Source organism: Adiantum capillus-veneris, chromosome 27 (assembly GCF_014529385.1).
Source record: "Adiantum capillus-veneris isolate H3 chromosome 27, ASM1452938v2, whole genome shotgun sequence".
NCBI classification, from domain to species: Eukaryota; Viridiplantae; Streptophyta; class Polypodiopsida; order Polypodiales; family Pteridaceae; genus Adiantum; species Adiantum capillus-veneris.
Window position 1 is genome coordinate 18,655,310 of NC_140957.1, and position 17,127 is coordinate 18,672,436.

General features: G+C 43.8%; 1 protein-coding gene across 2 annotated transcripts in view; it reads right to left on the reverse strand.

The window, feature by feature from the left end:
* Positions 1 to 7,450: 7,450 nt before the first annotated feature.
* The window catches only part of LOC147421588 (alpha-mannosidase-like), a 68,129-nt gene continuing 58,452 nt past the window's right edge, over positions 7,451 to 17,127 (reverse strand). For both annotated transcript variants that reach the window (XM_086502448.1, XM_086502447.1), the window contains 2 exons: positions 7,938 to 8,006; positions 7,451 to 7,817 (listed from right to left, as the gene is read on the reverse strand). In XM_086502448.1, the coding sequence (XP_086358574.1) occupies positions 7,626 to 7,817; positions 7,938 to 8,006 (261 nt within the window). In that variant the 3' untranslated portion in view covers positions 7,451 to 7,625. The remainder of the gene's footprint in view (positions 7,818 to 7,937; positions 8,007 to 17,127) is intronic.

The window sequence follows — 17,127 nt, forward strand, 5'->3', positions numbered from 1 at the left end:
GCACATGTGCGGCCATCCATGCAAACTCCATGGGAAAGAGAATATGTATGCTTGTTGTGTACGGAGTACATGGTGGTGGAGAAACACAATTTTTGATGAATATGAGCACCATGGCAGCTGATGCGTGAGGAAGAAAAGGATGAAAAGAGGGAGGGAGAGGGAACAAAGAGGAGAGAAGGGGGCAGGGAGAGAGAGGGAAGGGAGAAAAGAGAGAACAAAGGTTTTTTTTTTGGGGGGGGGGGGGGGGGGGAGAGAGAGAGAGAGAGAGAGAGAGAGAGAGAGAGAGAACAAGGCAAAAGAATTACTTCCATGGGTTCATGGTGATGGATGAAGCTCGAGAAAACTAGAATGTTGTTTGGAAAGTATTGAATGGAGGCAAGAAAAACGTGGTGATTGGAAGATGCTAGGATTAGGGTTAGCTTATGGAGGGTTCGGGTGGTTAGCTGCGCATGATAGCATGACCTAATTTTATTAGATGAGACAACACTTAAACACAAGTTTAATACAAAGTAGAAATATGATAGCTTGCTTAATTATGAAGTGAGTACATTGAGTGTGCTTATATAGCACTTGGAGATGGGGATTTGATGATGCAAGTGATGATGTGTGAGTTACTTGCATTCAATGTAGGTGCACTAGGTGGCTTGGCTCTTCACATGGGTGAGAGGTCATGGCCATGTGATGGCATGTATGCCTCATACATCTAGGACCGAATAGATAGAGTAGGTTCGTGTACGTGAAGCTAGGTTTACCCTAACAAACGCACCCTTAAATTTAGATTCATCTTAGGTATGCTTGATACATCAAGGCTACTTCATAGTGGTTCATTAGCTTATGGTTCACAAGAGCATCCTTTTAATCGACTACATGAGTTCACATTTCAATACATCAAGACATGCATAGATTCATCATGCTTGGATAGCACTTGGATTCATTCATGCAAGGCTAGAGGGTCTTCGTCTGTAGGGATCATGGTTCATTCTTCATGTGTCGGTCCTCCTCATTGCTCTTCATGTGATGATCATCGATCATGTGTTGGAGTTTAGTGAACTCCAAATGTGTGTTTATCATAAGAAAGGCCGAACCATGTAAAGTGGCACTGTCTAATTCTCGTGCTTGTAGAGCATCGTGTCGTTCTATAATGGAGTTCATAATTATGTGTGAAAACCATTTGTATGTGCAAAAATTCGTTTCTTGGACGGTCTTACCAAGAGTGTCCAAGCGTGCTCTTGCGGGAACATGTACATATATCACGTATGAATGTTTGTGCTAGTGAGCGCCTTAAAGAAAGCGTGATTCTTTCTGCAATGTTGTGGTATAGCATCGAAAGCTGCAGGGCCGCGACAGCGTGATGCAACGGGGGGCTTCAACACTTGATGATGGGTGGCTATTCGGACCTTGCTGGTGCCCGCCTCAACAACGCTTGTTGCAGACCCCGGTGCCCTATTCGCAGCACCACACAAACAAAGAAGATGGGGAGGGTAACACCCGTGGCAACGAGGGTAGCCGAGAGCATGTACTTTGGGTTGATTGTGCAGCATGAGCAGAGCTCACAAATTGAGCGGAGGCGGCTCTGTCTTGGGGAATTACCTGCATGAGAGGATGCACCCTAAGCTTGCGGTGATTTGTCCTATTGAAGCTCAGTGGGATTCTGATGTGTGTCATGAGCTACAAGCTCCCCACGTAGGCCCGGTTGGAGCAGGAAAAATGTGCAAAGAAAAACTGGACTGACGCAAGCTCGATTGGCTGAGAGATGGCAATGGCAAGATACACCCTAAGATGGCACATGCTTCTTCAGTTGGAGGCGAGGTGTGATTCGGATCCTGCACGTACCCAGCTGCTCCATGTTCCCAAAAAACCGGTTTAGCCAAGTTTGATGACTTTGGACAAATTCTCACAATAATTCCAACATTGTGACTTACCTCAACATCATGAGCTTTTGTGAGGGAGGCACGGCATACCTAGCTAGGCACGATTGGGGACAGGGGACCGCCGGCCCGGTGGGGGGGGGCGGCAGTCCCTTGCCCCCAATCATAACTAGCTAGGTATGCGGTGCCTCTCAAGCAGAAGCTCATGATGTTATTCATTATATGAAAAACACTGGAAAAGACTCCGTTTTCCTACATGAGAAAATTTCAAATTCTTCTTGTGCTAGAGGCAAGCTAAGATGAGCTTAGCTTTAATCAATTAGCTCTTTCACCTACTCGTTCCCTTTGCCAAAGGAAAAGCTTTCGACCAACTTATATGCTCAGTCCTTGAATCTAGCAAGGAGTAGATGGGCCTCTTACTCGTTTCCTCCATGTTATTCAAGCAAAAAAGCTAGATTCTGCTTAAATGCAAATATTTATTCCTTTATGTGAGTGGATCAATGAGATGCTAATGGTGGATCTAATCTTGGTAGAAATGAGACTACCTATGTGCAAGCTCTGATAGCACATGTAAGGATTAGGGTTAGGTTATGGAGGGTTAGGGTGATTTGTGTTCATGGTAGCATGACCTAATCCTAGTAGATGAGAATAGACACAAGTTTAATGCAAAGTAGAAATATGCTAAATTTCTTGATTATGAATTGAGTACATTGAGTATGCTTATATAGCACTTGGAGATGGGAATCTGTTGATGCAAGGGACGATGTGTCAGTTACTTGACTAGCATTCAATGTCGCTGCACTAGGTGGCATGGCTCTTCACATCGGTGAGAGGTCATGGTCATGTGATGGGATGTATGCCTCATACACCATAGAACCGAATACATAGAGTAGGTTCATGCAGGTCTCTAATAGAAGAGAGTGCTATGGAGTGCAAATGGCAGTGGAAAAATAGTTTATATCTTTATTCTTAGTATGTTGTGGCCCATGCTCAAACAAAGCACACAAGTAATGTGCTCAAAGTGGGAAATGGCACTAACCAAAGATGCAACAATTGTAGAGATACCGGTTTGTACAACAATGGTGGCACATGCTCAAGTAGAGCACACAAGTAATGCGCTCAAAGTAGGAATGGCACTGATCAAAGATGCAACAATTGTAGAGATCCAATTGTATAACAATGGCGGTACAATGGGCATGTACAAGACAGATGCAATCTCAATGATAGATACATGGATGAGCTGATGGAAGATACACATAGCCTGGTGGCTTAGTATAATGACCAAATTTGAAAGAGACTAGGAAGTGAAGGGCACTCCACGCATGACCTTGCCCAAGCCGACTCAAAACAAGCCAGCTAGCTTGTAGGGGAAGGATTTCAAAGAAAGATCTCTCTATATGACATATGCACAATGAATTTGTTAAATGCAATACTACAAGCACAAAGGCTATTTCTTACTCATCAGGAAACACTTTGGCTTGGGTCCTAGCTTAGAAATCCTCATGAATAGGGAAAACAACACTCAACGAAGGTTGTGAGGATGGTCAACTAGTTCACTATAGGAACTCCCATGTATTGAGGGAAAGTTCTCTTCACAAAAGACTCTAAGTCTGCTTGCCGACAAGAGAAAGCAAAATACACTAATCAATGTTGAGGATGATTTCAACCATTGACTGTAGTATAATGTGTACACCCAAAGTCAAAAATCTACAAGACACCCTATGAAGATTTAGTTTGTTGATACTGATCCGAATAGAAAGTCACAGATCAAGGAAGAGTATGTGGTGGAGCAAAAAGTGAATGAGGCTTTTGGGCAATACGACACCCCCCAATTTCCAACAAAGCTACATGCAGTGACATAGAGAATGGAAAAAGGTGTGAAGAAGTCATAGCAAGGTATTCTAACAAAATTCTCGCACCTTCATTTGAAGTCTATCACAAGCATCCTTATGGTGTCCAATAGCAAATGATGTGAAATTGTGTGCTTCATTAAGAACGTCATCCTTTGCTCGCTTAGTAGAACTTGTGCCATGATAGAAACTCTACACTCCTTCCAAGTCCATGTTGCCTCTCCTTGAGCCTTGAGGCTAGTCCATCATTGCCTATCATTCTTTAGAGGGTACATAGCTACATGGTGTAGCTTGGATTACTCCATGGTATTTTCTCCACCAAAAGCACCATCAAATTGTTGAATGAAATTCAAATATTTTGTCAATATAAGATAGGAAAGTGATTTTCTTACCTCCTCCTTTAAATTTTTGTGTTGATGCCATCGAATAGAGATAGAGACTCTAAATACCTTGTAAAAAATGTCCATAGCTTTACAAAAACAAATATTTGATGATGGCGTGATAGCAATCCTTCTCAACAGTGTGCACAAGCCACCTTTCATTGTAATAGTGTTCACCTTGCAAATTACAGAAAGAAAATGGAAGAAGTGGAAGTAGCACTTTTCAAGTATGATTCAAAGCACCATCCAAAGCCCGAAGTACAAAATATAGTAGCATTAACTAGAGAAAGAGTTTTCTTCAATCAAGGTAGATTTGGAGGCGAACAAAGCAACACATTTCAAGGGAGAGGACAAGGTCCAAAAGAAGCAAGAAGACATGTAATTTGTAATAGATATATAAGATAAGGAAACTATGCTAGAGATTGTTTTGAATAGGAAGTCAACTTCTCAGCAGAAGGAGATGGAAATGAAAAGGAAAGATGTGAGAGAGGTCAACAACCTTTCAACGAATGTTTTGTATTTCTTTGATGTATGATGTTTATGGAATTTGACAAGACTTAGTCTAGTTATTGTTAGATTGAAGGAATCTGGGGCACCATGGGTGCAGTGCATTACCAACAAAGTCCTCCAAAGTAGGACCTTTTGGACTTAGGTGAGAGTCACCATTCATAAAAGGGTTTACTTATTTGAGTTTGGAATAAGGCTCTATGAGTAAGCCTTATTACACCTTATGCTAATTAAGCTTCCTAGTGTAGGTGGAGAAGGACCTAACTTGATGGCCCTAATTGATGGGTAACCATAGCTTATTCTACATTTATATCTTGTACTCAATCTATTTTGCACAACAAGCGTGTAGCCTAAGGATACTCAAATTATCCTACAATTTTCCATTTCTTGATATTTATGCGATGTAAAATTTTGCAAAAACTTATAAAGACAACCCTTTGTAAGTCATTTTGAAGTAAGCGATATAAGTAAAATCTCTTCACATTTTTATCGCGAGTCCACTTCTCGACTCTCTCGCTCTCTCTTCCATGAATGGCATCATGCTGTATCCACCACGATATCAAGAAATCAGCATAAGGGCCATGTGACATTGGCAATATTCTCTTAGATTAGGTGCTTTTGGATGGATGCCAATATCTAGTTTTATTCTAGGGTTCATTCATGAGCATAAGGGCCATGTGACCTGGCGATATTCTCTTAGATTAGGTGTTGCTGGATGGATGCCAATTTCTAGTTTTATCCTAGGGTTCATTCATGAGCATTAATTCGCCTATGCATCTTTGGCAAAGCTACATAAGCTTTCTAGTCAAACCATACCCCTTGTATTGATTTTCTCAACTCGCAAGAGTCGTTTCATAGCTACATAATCTCTATAGAATAACCTAAAAACAAGACCCTTTTTGGCAACAAGTTTTGGGGCATCTTGGTTGTCCTCCCGAGCTGGTATACTAATTTCTTTGGATTGAAATAGCCTTGAGACTCATGCATTGACCTTAGGAAACTCACCCTCTATTGCCAATGCCCTTGAATAAGGCTTCATTCTCTCGATTTTATTCGATTAACAACTCCACTTTCTTAAATCAATTGTCCAAGTACCATTTATCCAATCTCGTACACTTACTAGACATTGCCTTGGCATGGTAATAGAGGACAATGTGCTTAATCTTCATTGAGAATTTCATGCTACACATAGTGATAATGGAGCTCTATGCTCCACTCCCAAAGTTCAACCCTGCATGGAGTTCACTTGATCCATTTGAATTTTTTATGGCTCCAACTTTGGACAATCATAGCATTAGCTAATGTGACCCTACGCCTCAAACTTGGTCACCAACAATCGCTAGAGAGTTGGAAATTCTAGTTGCACCTTTCAATACAACATGCCCTTGTCTATCCTCGGCTTTAAGGACCACGAGATCCCAACCATGGGATCAAGGGCCCTTGTGCAAAATCAAGAACGTTTGCAGATCTCAACCATCAGCTCATAAAAACTAAAGTTGAGATCCCAAGTTTAGTTTTTATGGTGGGGTCCACAAAAACTAAACTCGAGATCCCGATTTTAGCTTTTATGTCAAGATCCCAAGTATACCTTCAAATTGATGTGAAATCAATCTATTTCAACGAGGCGCACGCGGGCATGTTGATCAAGGCGTGTGTCCCTCAAGCTGATGTTGAGGATTCAAAACCTGGTTGGGCAAGCAAGGGCATCCGAGATTAGATCCCTCACAAGTCCATGTGTCTGACCTCCTAAGATTAGTTTTGTGAAATCTGAACTCAAGATTTAACCGATCAATGATCCAGATCATTCGCCATCCCACCTTTCAATTGGGACCATCGATCCCATGGCCCGTGGCTAAAGGGGAGGCTTGTCTATTTGCACCGACTCTCTCATTAGCTCCATCGGAACACAACCCATGACTTTATGATCACCAACCATCTTCAACCGTTTGCTTTGTCATTGGTAGAAAGCTCTAGAAAGGCGTTTTTTTGTGGTGGACCTCCCTCTCTCTCTCTCACACACACACAAACAGGTCTTGAGTTCAACTCCTCGTCGGCTAGATCTTAAGGTCTCTTGGGATAGTTTCCTACGACGTTAAAACTCTCTTCTTCTTCTTCTTCTTCTTGAGCACATGCATGCAATTTGAGAGAGAGAGAGAGAGAGAGAGAGAGAGAGAGAGAAATGAAATGAAATGTTATATTAACGTCTTCAAAAGGCCAAAGTGACCTATGAGACCAAATAGTTACAATGTGGTGGATCTGATACAAGGTCAGAGTAAAAAGATGACAAAATGACAAAATAAAATACTATGGATTCCTGAACTGCTAGGTGTGAACTAAGCAGCTAAGAGAAGAAGAAGAAGAAGAAGAAGAAGATGAGACCCCATCACCACAGCAGCCGATTGCCCATGATCGATTTGTCACCGATGGTATTGCATGTGCACGGCATAAGAGAGGCATCTCAAGAGAGGGTACATGAGGGAGAGGAGCAAGCGCAGGCATGGTACCCACAAGTAAGCCACAGAGACAACAAGAGCAGCCCATGTGCCTTGCTGTTACGCTCCCACGAGACCTTTCCCTCACTTGAATGCACTGCATCTTGGCAATATTCCCCCTAAAGCAACATTTTCCAAAATTGTTCACACTTATTTTGATTCGAAAGTAAAGCTCAAACCCAAAAGGTATTCATGCTCACAACTTCATGCCACTTTGACGTATGCAGAGAAGTTATGCATCTCTGCACAAACCTTTAGTGATTGCCTAACAAATTTAAACTAACAAAATGATCATTTGGCACTTCTAGCCAAGAGCGACAGTTTCTGTTGCTCAAGAAATTTAGTAGAGGAAATCGAGCAATGAGCCTTATTTATTGAAAAATTAGGGACGTACAGAAGTTAAAGCTCTCCAAATCTCACTCCAATCGTGAAGGGTAAATTCATTTTCAACCTTATTAACTAAATCAAATCACCCAACAAGAGTGGTACTGCAGGCAAAGGATCAGTTGATGGTTGCTCTGTCCTCATTCACTCGAATCTTAACACAAATGTTCTGATCTCCATTGGTCCGAGTTCGACAATGAGCTCCTCACCCACAGGGCCACCTCTTTGAGCTTCCTGTTGAACTTCACTCTCTCCATTCACTCTCCACTTTCGCCGGGCCGTCATTTCTGTCTTTTTCTGGTTTGCAGACAAATTCATCTCTACAATGTCTTGTATCTGCACAAAGAAAAAGCTTTCTTGGGTGCCAATCTATGATATTGATGAAAATACAACCACAAACAACAAACCCCCCCCCCCAAAAAAAAAAAAAACAGTAAAGAAACCCAACAGGCTCACCTTCTGGTTTGGAAACACCTTCTTCAGATCAACATACGCTACTGTAGAAAGGACCTCGTCTTCATTCAACTGTAGTATGGCATAATATGACATCAACACTGAAAGTTATACTCTCATCGTTAACATCTCAAGTAAAGTTTATGGATTTCAATTCAGTGGACTCAGTGTTGAAGAAAGACTTAAAACTTGCATTTGTGGATTTCAATTCACTGCTTTATGCTAGACTAAGGGCTGAAGAAAGAAATGTAACTTGAATTTGCATTGTCGCTGCTTTCACCAGATAATACTCGACTAAGGACAGTGCATGGATTAGCATATTGAAGAGGTACCAGGAGAATACATACTCCTATATAGCCAGATCTTCTTTGCATGAAATACTAAGATTTTCCCCACAGTTTAGTACTTTCTTGCCTGATAGATATATCCACCTCTCATCAATGGACTATGCGTCGTGAGTGAGGGGTGTACAGAGTACTACAGGAGTGATATCCGATCCACCAAACCATGTAGATAACACGATGTATCCCATGAGAATGGTGACGAGAGTTCTCTAGTATCATCCTGAAAACCACACTAATGAAAAATCGTCCTGGACCAATCCTTCAATGTGAGTACTGATGTGTGTGGTATGAGGGTGCTGCATACTGGAATGCGGCTGCTACTGATGTATGTGGTATGAGGGTGCTGCATACTGGAATGTCGCTGCTACTGAGGTATGAAAGAATAACAAATCATAGTATGGGGCTCCTAGGACATCATGCTCAGCAACTCCGCTCTTCGAGTGGTTACGACTGTACTAATCTGTTGGTGTGCTCCCGCTCTCAATAGTACAAAATGAGTATCAAAATGTGTACTATGATACAAGCTATATAAATGGTGTACAAAGTAGTGCGGATGCCTCCAAGGTATTAAAGATGTACCCATAACAATCAGTAACTCCTACCGTAGAATGACAGTACTAATCAAGAGTATGTCCATGGGCTCCCATCCTTCATACTACAAGTTGAGTACCCAAATGTTTAGTATGATACAAGCTTGGCTCCGATACAAGTGCTGTGCACAATAGTGTGGATGCAGCCAAGAAGATGTACACATTACAGAGACACCTCTAACCTGAAGATTAAGGAAAGGTGCACTCTAAGGATAATAAAGGTCAGCTTTCAAGAATAGACTGAGATACTGATCCTCAATAAATGCCTGAAAAGTTGCCCAATGTCTTTGCATCTCCTATTGAAAATCTGTAATAAAGACTAACCCGTCTACATATAACAAGTGTAGAGGCCTACACCTAACTAGCAAGGCTCCAAACAATTTTCTCAAAGATTTGAATCCCATTCTGTAGATGAGAAGAAGTCCTGCTTCACCCAAATGGTACCATATATAAGTACTGTGGTTTGCCAGAGATCCGTGGTAAAACCAAGGCCATGGTGTTCAATACCACAACACAGTGGATCAAGAGATCAGCACCTACCTTCTTATATGGACTGGGGAGTATGTGGATCGAACTGTGGAGTATGTGGATTCTTATACCTACCTTGGAGTGGTCTTTAGTGGGTCAAGAGAGGGGCAGCAGAGGCAACATGCAAGGTTGACTAGAGCATATGCATCATTGGGCAGACTAGAGAGGATGTTTGCAAAGGTGCAATTCCAGGAGACACGGACTAAGCTATGGCTTTTTGACACTCTCATCACATCAGCCATACTCTATGGTGTAAAGATATGGGGACATCATCACAGCAGGTCAGGATGCACATGTGAGGGATGGAAATCGATGGAGCGATGATCATCGTGTTGTGGCACGTTTACAATGTGAAATATAAATGTTCACCTCACTTTTTATGCCTTCTGATATAAGGGAGCACATGCTACAATATACATAGTTTTATATGTGTGAAAGCGATTGCCGCGGTTGCAGTCGTGTACATACCTTACCAGGGAGGCGAGGCCTTGGACGTGGCACTGTTGCGTGTTTTCTTACATTAAAACATGCGCACTTTGGTTTGGAAATGTACATATGTCAAGTACATCGTGATGGCACACTCATTTCGCCTAGAAAGTTCAATGCAAACGAACACCGTCCAAAAATAGCAGCCAGCATGCGTATCCGTCAATGAAGTGATTAGAGGTCAAAACAAATGGACAAATGAGGTTCAGCATGTAAATACTCTAGAACTCCCAGTTCGGTTTGGCTTTTTGCGATCAAAAAGGGTAATTTTGGACTAAAAATGGCCCAAAAAACCATAAATTGGTCAAAGAATAAAAAATGCCACATCACTCACAGTGTTGTGACTCTATGCAAGGGGAACAATTGTTTGAAGAGGAATGTCAACACTTGAAGCCTCTTTAAGAAACGATACACAGGCTTTTCCTATGGTGTGCTAGTGCAATACTGTGTTGTTCCTACCTTGTATGCGCATGTGTAAGGGTTCCAATTAGGGTTTTCTCTAAACAAAAAAGGTGTGTGGGGTTGTGTACGGAAGTGCCCAAGCTTCCGTGAAATTGCCTTAACAAGAATTGAAGGAGGAAGCTAGGGTTTTCTATAGGGAAAATAGGCACTGTTTCTGTGTAATTGGGGTTGAGACTACATGAAATCATCACACACAGAAGAGTTTTGAGATGTTCTTGGCCTTGTGAATGAGTGGAGCTTCCATGGCTAAACTAAAGTTTTTGTTCTTGGTTTCTATCAACAATTAAGCCGCCAACTCTCACACTTGGAGGCCCAACGCCTTCCTAGGTGAACCCGACATGAAGTAGACTAGGGTGAGGATTCAAAAGCTTTATTGAAGGTCTCAACACAAAGCTTCAAAGCTATAGAGCAACGAGAGCAACAAGGGATGTCGTTTGATATGTCCACAATGCAAATATTTCAAGCCTTCGCCTTGTTTATGCAACAACAATAAGGTCCTAAATGAAGGGGGCTTCTTCAACTAAAGCCCTTCAATCATTGGTGACCAAAATGGACCAATTTGATGGTAAAGATGTAACAAAGTATCTTTGTGGGTATGTAAAGGACATGGAACTGCATTAAGTACCTAAAGCTGAGATGGTACAAACTTTTGAGTTAGTTGTGGTTTTGAGTTACTTGGGAAGCATTTAAATTAGCCTTGAAGGAAGAGAGTTTCATGGAGGACTCTAAAAGGGTGACAAAGAGAACATTTTTAGAGTGGGTAAGAGAGGGGAATTTCACCTACCAAACTTCTAGGGGAATTTGAGCGATGCTATGATCAATTGTAAAGATCCACGGAGAAAAAAGCTACCCTAAATTCAAAGGAGACAGAGCTCTTTTTTGCAGGCTGCAAGGAAAGAGTTCAAGAAAAGTTGGAGGTACTACTCGAGGACAAAGATGTTGAACAAGGTCTAAAGAGCGAGCGGAATGAGGTTGAAGATGCAGTATCCCTACTAGCTAAACGGCAACAACAGAGAGACAAGATGATAGTCAACACTACTCAAGCCTCGAGTGTTCCTGAGAGTTCCATAAAGCTTATTATTGTGGTTCCAAAGAGTGACAAATCCATCTTAGATGAGATTGTTAAGATGTAAGAATTGAACTTGAAAGTTACAAGGCTAGTAGAGAAGGCGCAACCATCGGACAAGGACCTCAAAACAGAAAACATAGATGCATATAGTGTGAGAATCCTGACCATGCAAGGAGGGATTGTGAAAGTTTCAAAGATGCTTGATGAAGGAACTTGTTTTCTTTAAAGATGAGAGGATTCACTTAAGTGAAACAGATAAGCCCCTGGGAACAAACTTCGGCAAAGGAGGAATGAAGAAGCTAGTAGAGAGCATGGCTACTAGTCATGCCATCTCAATGGTTGAGTTAACCGCCTATGGGTTCAAGACAGAGCCTATTAGGTAGAAAGGAGTCAAGGTTGGAGAAGAAGTATATAACGAGCTTGGAGAATTGTGGCCATTTGCAATAGAATCTGCTATTAAGGGGTAAATGACTAAAGAGGTTTTGCATGAAGCTAGAGATTACATTCAGTTAGAAACAAGTTGGGATCATCCCGTGCATTGTTTGACAGTGCATATGCGCATACCTTGCCAAATGTCAAACCAATGAGGCCATTATTGCAAAGAAACACATGCGTGAGAATGGGGATGAAGGACCTTCAAAAATTGCCACAAGGAGTGAAGGAAGAAATGACACACTGCCTCCTAGATCAGCTTCTCCACAAGAAATGCCTACACTTGAGGTACCTATGCAGAAAACTTCTAAAGAAAAGAAGGAAACAACAAAAGCTAAAGCAAAGGGTCCAACTTACAAGCTCCAATCCGATACAGAGGCAGCGGCAATTCTCAAAATGGTTTTGAGGGAGAGGATTATTTACCTTGGGTGAGGTCCTTGGCATAGCGAAGCAAGAGTTCCATGATGAAATCATAGACATTGTCAAGAGAAAACTACAGTCTCTTACTGAGTCTATCCATGTACAGGATGAAGGTAAAACTTTAAATGCACAAGGTGTACAAGTTTTTAGTAAACAAAATTATCAAAATGTTGTTGGATGTTACAAGCCTATAGAAGGAGTAAAACAGGTTCGCTTCTTGGATGACATAATATCATCAGCATATAGCCACAATGAAATCCATGTCCCTGCCAGTTGTGCTCCTCTATCACCCTCACTCTCTATGTAATCTAAAACCTCATCCACATACAACCAAAAAGAGTAGGAGAGAGTGGGAAACCTTGTTTCACCCCAATAGTGGAGTGAAAAGAGATAGTCCTATACCAACAAGCCTACGGCCGACTGGAAAGTCCTAAATCACAGGTATGAAGCTTGCTTGAGTCATGAGACTTGACATACTCAACTGTGTTGGCCCCATGTCTATGCAGAAAACAAGTGAAACCATACTCTGCTGGGAAAATCTATGGGTATCTCCCATATTCAATGTGTTCCTCGTCTTTGGAGCTTCCAACTAGTCCCATCTACCTAGCATCTAACTCTCAATATTTCGTTTGCAGTGTCATAGAATATTGTATGGGAGTGGCCCATCCTAGCATTGAAGTCCCCCAGAAGGATGTTATCCCCTTCCCATATGTCATCATCTAAAACCGAGAAAGGGACTTCCCTCTAGACATCGCATTGACTAAAATGATGGGAGCAAAATCGCATATAGCAAATATGTAGGTGTCTGCCCATCTCTGCCCTCAATCTCATCCAATGCGTAAAAGTGGTTGTAGCTCTTCCTTGAACAACCCCCCCTTCCCCCCCCCCAAAAAAAAACCCTCAACCTCTGTGCTCAGATCTTGTTCCTGTATTGCATGTTGTCCCCTCACCCACTCTGGCTCCCTACCCACCCCCTTCACCTCTTCCCTCGCCCCTCACCACTCCCCACCTCGTGCCTAGGCCCTACCCACCCCCCTTCCCTCTTGGCCCTCACCACCCCCCACCTCGCCCCTACCTACCCCCTTTCCCTCTCGCCCCTACCCACCCTAACCCACATCCCCTAGCCCTTACCCACCCCTTCACCCCTAGCCTCCCTCATTTATTTTTTCCCCCTCACCCCTAACCCTCATTTGGCTTTTTGCTTAGGCGTGAATTTTCTCTTTGCAATGCACACTTGGTAGAAAATTAACGTGCTTCGTCTGTTCGTCGGTCCGACTACATTGACACTAGCTTTTCACGTTCTGAGATTTTGCTACAAACTTGGGCCTTCTTTAGTTTTTGCTTTTTGTACGGACTATCTCACTGTGGGAGGGTTGCCGTACTTTGGTTTCTGCTTTCTATATAGCCTATCTCACTATGGAAGGTTGCCGTACTTCTTCATGATATTCTGCAAATACCTATATTTCATCATTTCTTCTCCACACAGCCTCTTCATTGATTGCATTTTTCTTGCTAGTTTCACTGTTCTATGCTAGTTTGAGTGGTCTCTAGAGTTTGAGTGTTCTCTCTCACCGGGACAATGAGTGGTCTTGTGGTGGGCAACCCGTAGTAGGATACAATGTCATTGGTATTGGACAAGTAGTTAGTTACGGTTGGTCAAGAGTTCACACACAGGACGGACTTTGTCTTGGACAGTGACACGTGGCAAGTGATACGGACGGTGGTTTAGTGGACACTGTGACCATATATATCACCACCACCTCAAATTGGAGATAGGCTTAACTGGGTTGGGATATCTGCCAGCCGTTGGTTCCAGTGGTCGGAGATAACATTGTCATCATCTACTTGTATGGTAGAGTGTCTTGAGGCTTGAGTCTAGAGTTCATGCACCGCACATCTGCACCGTCCCTGCACATTGGAGTGTCAACACCCCCATTGTACCTTGGAGTCCTGGGCTTGGAACTGAGTGTGTTGCGAGCTAGAGTCTGTATGGTTCTACGAGTTCCATTGATTTCTGAGTCTACTGTTGTGCTTTGAGTTGTTCCATTTTTGTGTGATGTTTTCTTTCTGTTGGAGTGAGGTTTCTCGCATACTACACTAAGGAGCACGCCTGTAGAGAGCATGCCACACTTTCCTTGCTACACTCTCCTTTGGTGGTACTCTCTATTCAAGCTCACAAGCTCTCTCCCTCTCAAGGATCCCTCACCAGTGACAGTCTCTCTCTCTCTCTCTCTCTCTCTCTCTCTCTCTCTCTCTCTCTCTCTCTCTCTCTCTCTCTCTCTCTCTCTCTCTCTCTCTCTCTCTCTCTCTCTCAACCGGCTATACCCTCTCTTGCTCTCATAGGCTTTGGCAGCAACAGATCCCAACTAACAAATTTCATTTCATTTCTCTCTCTCTCTCTCTCTCTCTCTTTCTCTCTCTCTCTCTCTCTCTCTCTCTCTCTCTCTCTCTCTCTCTCTCTCTCTCTCTCTCTCTCTCTCTCTCTCTCTCTCTCTCGCGTCTCTCAACCGGCTATACCCTCTCTTGCTCTCATAGGCTTTGGCAGCAACAGATCCCAACTAACAAATTTCGGAGCAAAGACTGACCACATTAAGGATAGCAACTTGGAATTGGGAGAGACATTGTCTTCTGCTCATAGACACACCAGGCACCGGGACAACTTTTGTCAATCACTGGTTACGTGGCGGGGGGTGGTGAGGGGCAAGAGGGGAGGGAGGTGGGTAGGGGCAAGGTGGGGGGTGGAGAGGGGCGAGGGGAGGCAAGGAGGGGGTGGAGAGGGGCGAGGTGGGAGGTGGGAGGTGGGAGGGACAAGAGGGGAAAGGGGATAGGTAGGGCCGAGGTGGGTGGTGGTGAGGGGCGAGAGGGGAAGGGGGTGGGTAGGGGCAAGGTGGGGGGTGGTGAGGAGCGAGGGGAGAGAGGGAGGGGGTGGGTAGGGGCGAGAGAGAGGGAGTGAGAGGGGGTGGGTAGGGGCGAGGGAGAGAGGGATAGGAGATGGGTAGGGGCGAGAGAAATGAAGAGAGAGAGAGGGTGAGGGATGAAGCAGCTAGGGTGACGAACAGAGGAGGTTGCTCAAAGTAGCTTAGGGAAGATGTGCACTCAAATACTACAGTTGTTGATTTTGTAGTGACAATTTTTGACTTGCCAAGGACTCAGGTTTCCAATTGTGAAATGGCACACCAACAAACTCACTCTGATGCTAACCTGGACATTTGGTAATTGACAAGGTACCTCAATGAAGTTACAAAGAGCATTTGGTCGAGGAAGCTTAAGCTGACCTGCTAGGGCTTGAGAGAAACATGCCATCTGTGGAATGCCAATTCGAGACGAGAGGATCAGATAGCCGTACACTCATTGGTCTGCAGACGTTTTACAAACCGATCTCTTTCAAAATCATCCTTGCTTCACTCTTCTATAACTTCGAAAGTAGCTAATCGCATCTTCTATGGCATAGACCACGGCAAATATGATTGTATGCTTTGCATCTGGTCTAGCAGCGTCGGATGGGCATCAGAGTCGCCGAAGTTTGCTCCCTTTATTGGGTCTAGAGATGGCATTGCTGAAGATTTCTCTATAGGTGAAGAGGTTGCCGTGTCTAGGAGCAGAGAAACATCATGAGGTGGTGTCTCATCAATCTTGAAATCGGCATCGTTTTGTTGTGACCCGCCTTGAGAAAGCTTGGTGAAGGGTAGTCCACCACACACAAAGGAGAGCTTTGGCTTGGTCGGAGAGTTAGACACAGATGGGCTGAGGTTGAGGTGTGGGTGAACTCCTATAAAGTAGATATTTTTTCCCTTCTATGAGTCTAAGACTACTCCGACTCTTTATAGGCTCACCAAGTCCAAAGGCTTCCACCAAGGGAGCATAGTCATTATCCTTTGTGACCTTTACACTTGTTGTTGGCTCACATGGCTCACTGGCTTAGTTTTTTTTTTATTTCCCCGAGAAAAAGATCCTTATATTAGTTAATGAAACTGCCCATAAGGCTACAACCACCTCTACTGGAGAGGGCTACAACGATCATAATGTGAGACTCTCCCAATGAAGAAACAGCATATGTACAGTGAGGTTAAATCAGGAAACGGGAGGAGGAAAAAGCCACGAAGGTGAACGGTAGTGCCATTTGAGCACACCTTGGACAATGGTGAAGAAAGGCCGAGGGCGCCAAAGTCGAAGAAAAGCCTCTTTACGCTCCCGCATGCGGTCGGAGCTGCCCTGGAGTCTCTCGAACTGTCCCCTGAGAGTATGGATCAGCTCCTAGCCAAAGATCTCAAACAGTCCCCTGCTGGTGGTACACGGCGAGCCTCGAAGGGTTGACCCCCTTGTATCACTATCATCTTGCTGGTGGACGATAGCTCAAACTATAGTGCCGGGCCCCTGAGAGTGGACCAAGCAGCTGCCCCCCAAGTGTACTACCGTGCTGTGGAAAGAGCTGGCATCAGCAGAAGGACACGAAGCCAAACCTGTTGTGCCATAGGACAGTCCCAAAGACAATGATGCTCACTCTCCACAGGATGGTCACAAGCCCCTCATACTGCCGAGAGACCACTATGTACAAGCCAGCTCCCCACTGCTGTAGCTCTATGTGCAACCAACCACTAGAACAAAATGACTCACCGCGGCTGTTTGGTGTCCCACAACCTCCCTTAAAAAGCTGACAAGAACTCAGCTGTGAGACCCTCCTCTTGCCAATGAGGTGCTACAACAGGACGAGCCTCTCTCGATGCTGCCTGTATGTGACGTCCCAGTCGAACAGTGTACTAAAAAAAAAGGACACTTGGATGGTCAGCTGAGGCGAAAGGGTCCCTCCAAAACCACTCCAAGATCCCACTGCACTCGTGCCAGTGGGCAGCTCTCCCAAGCCC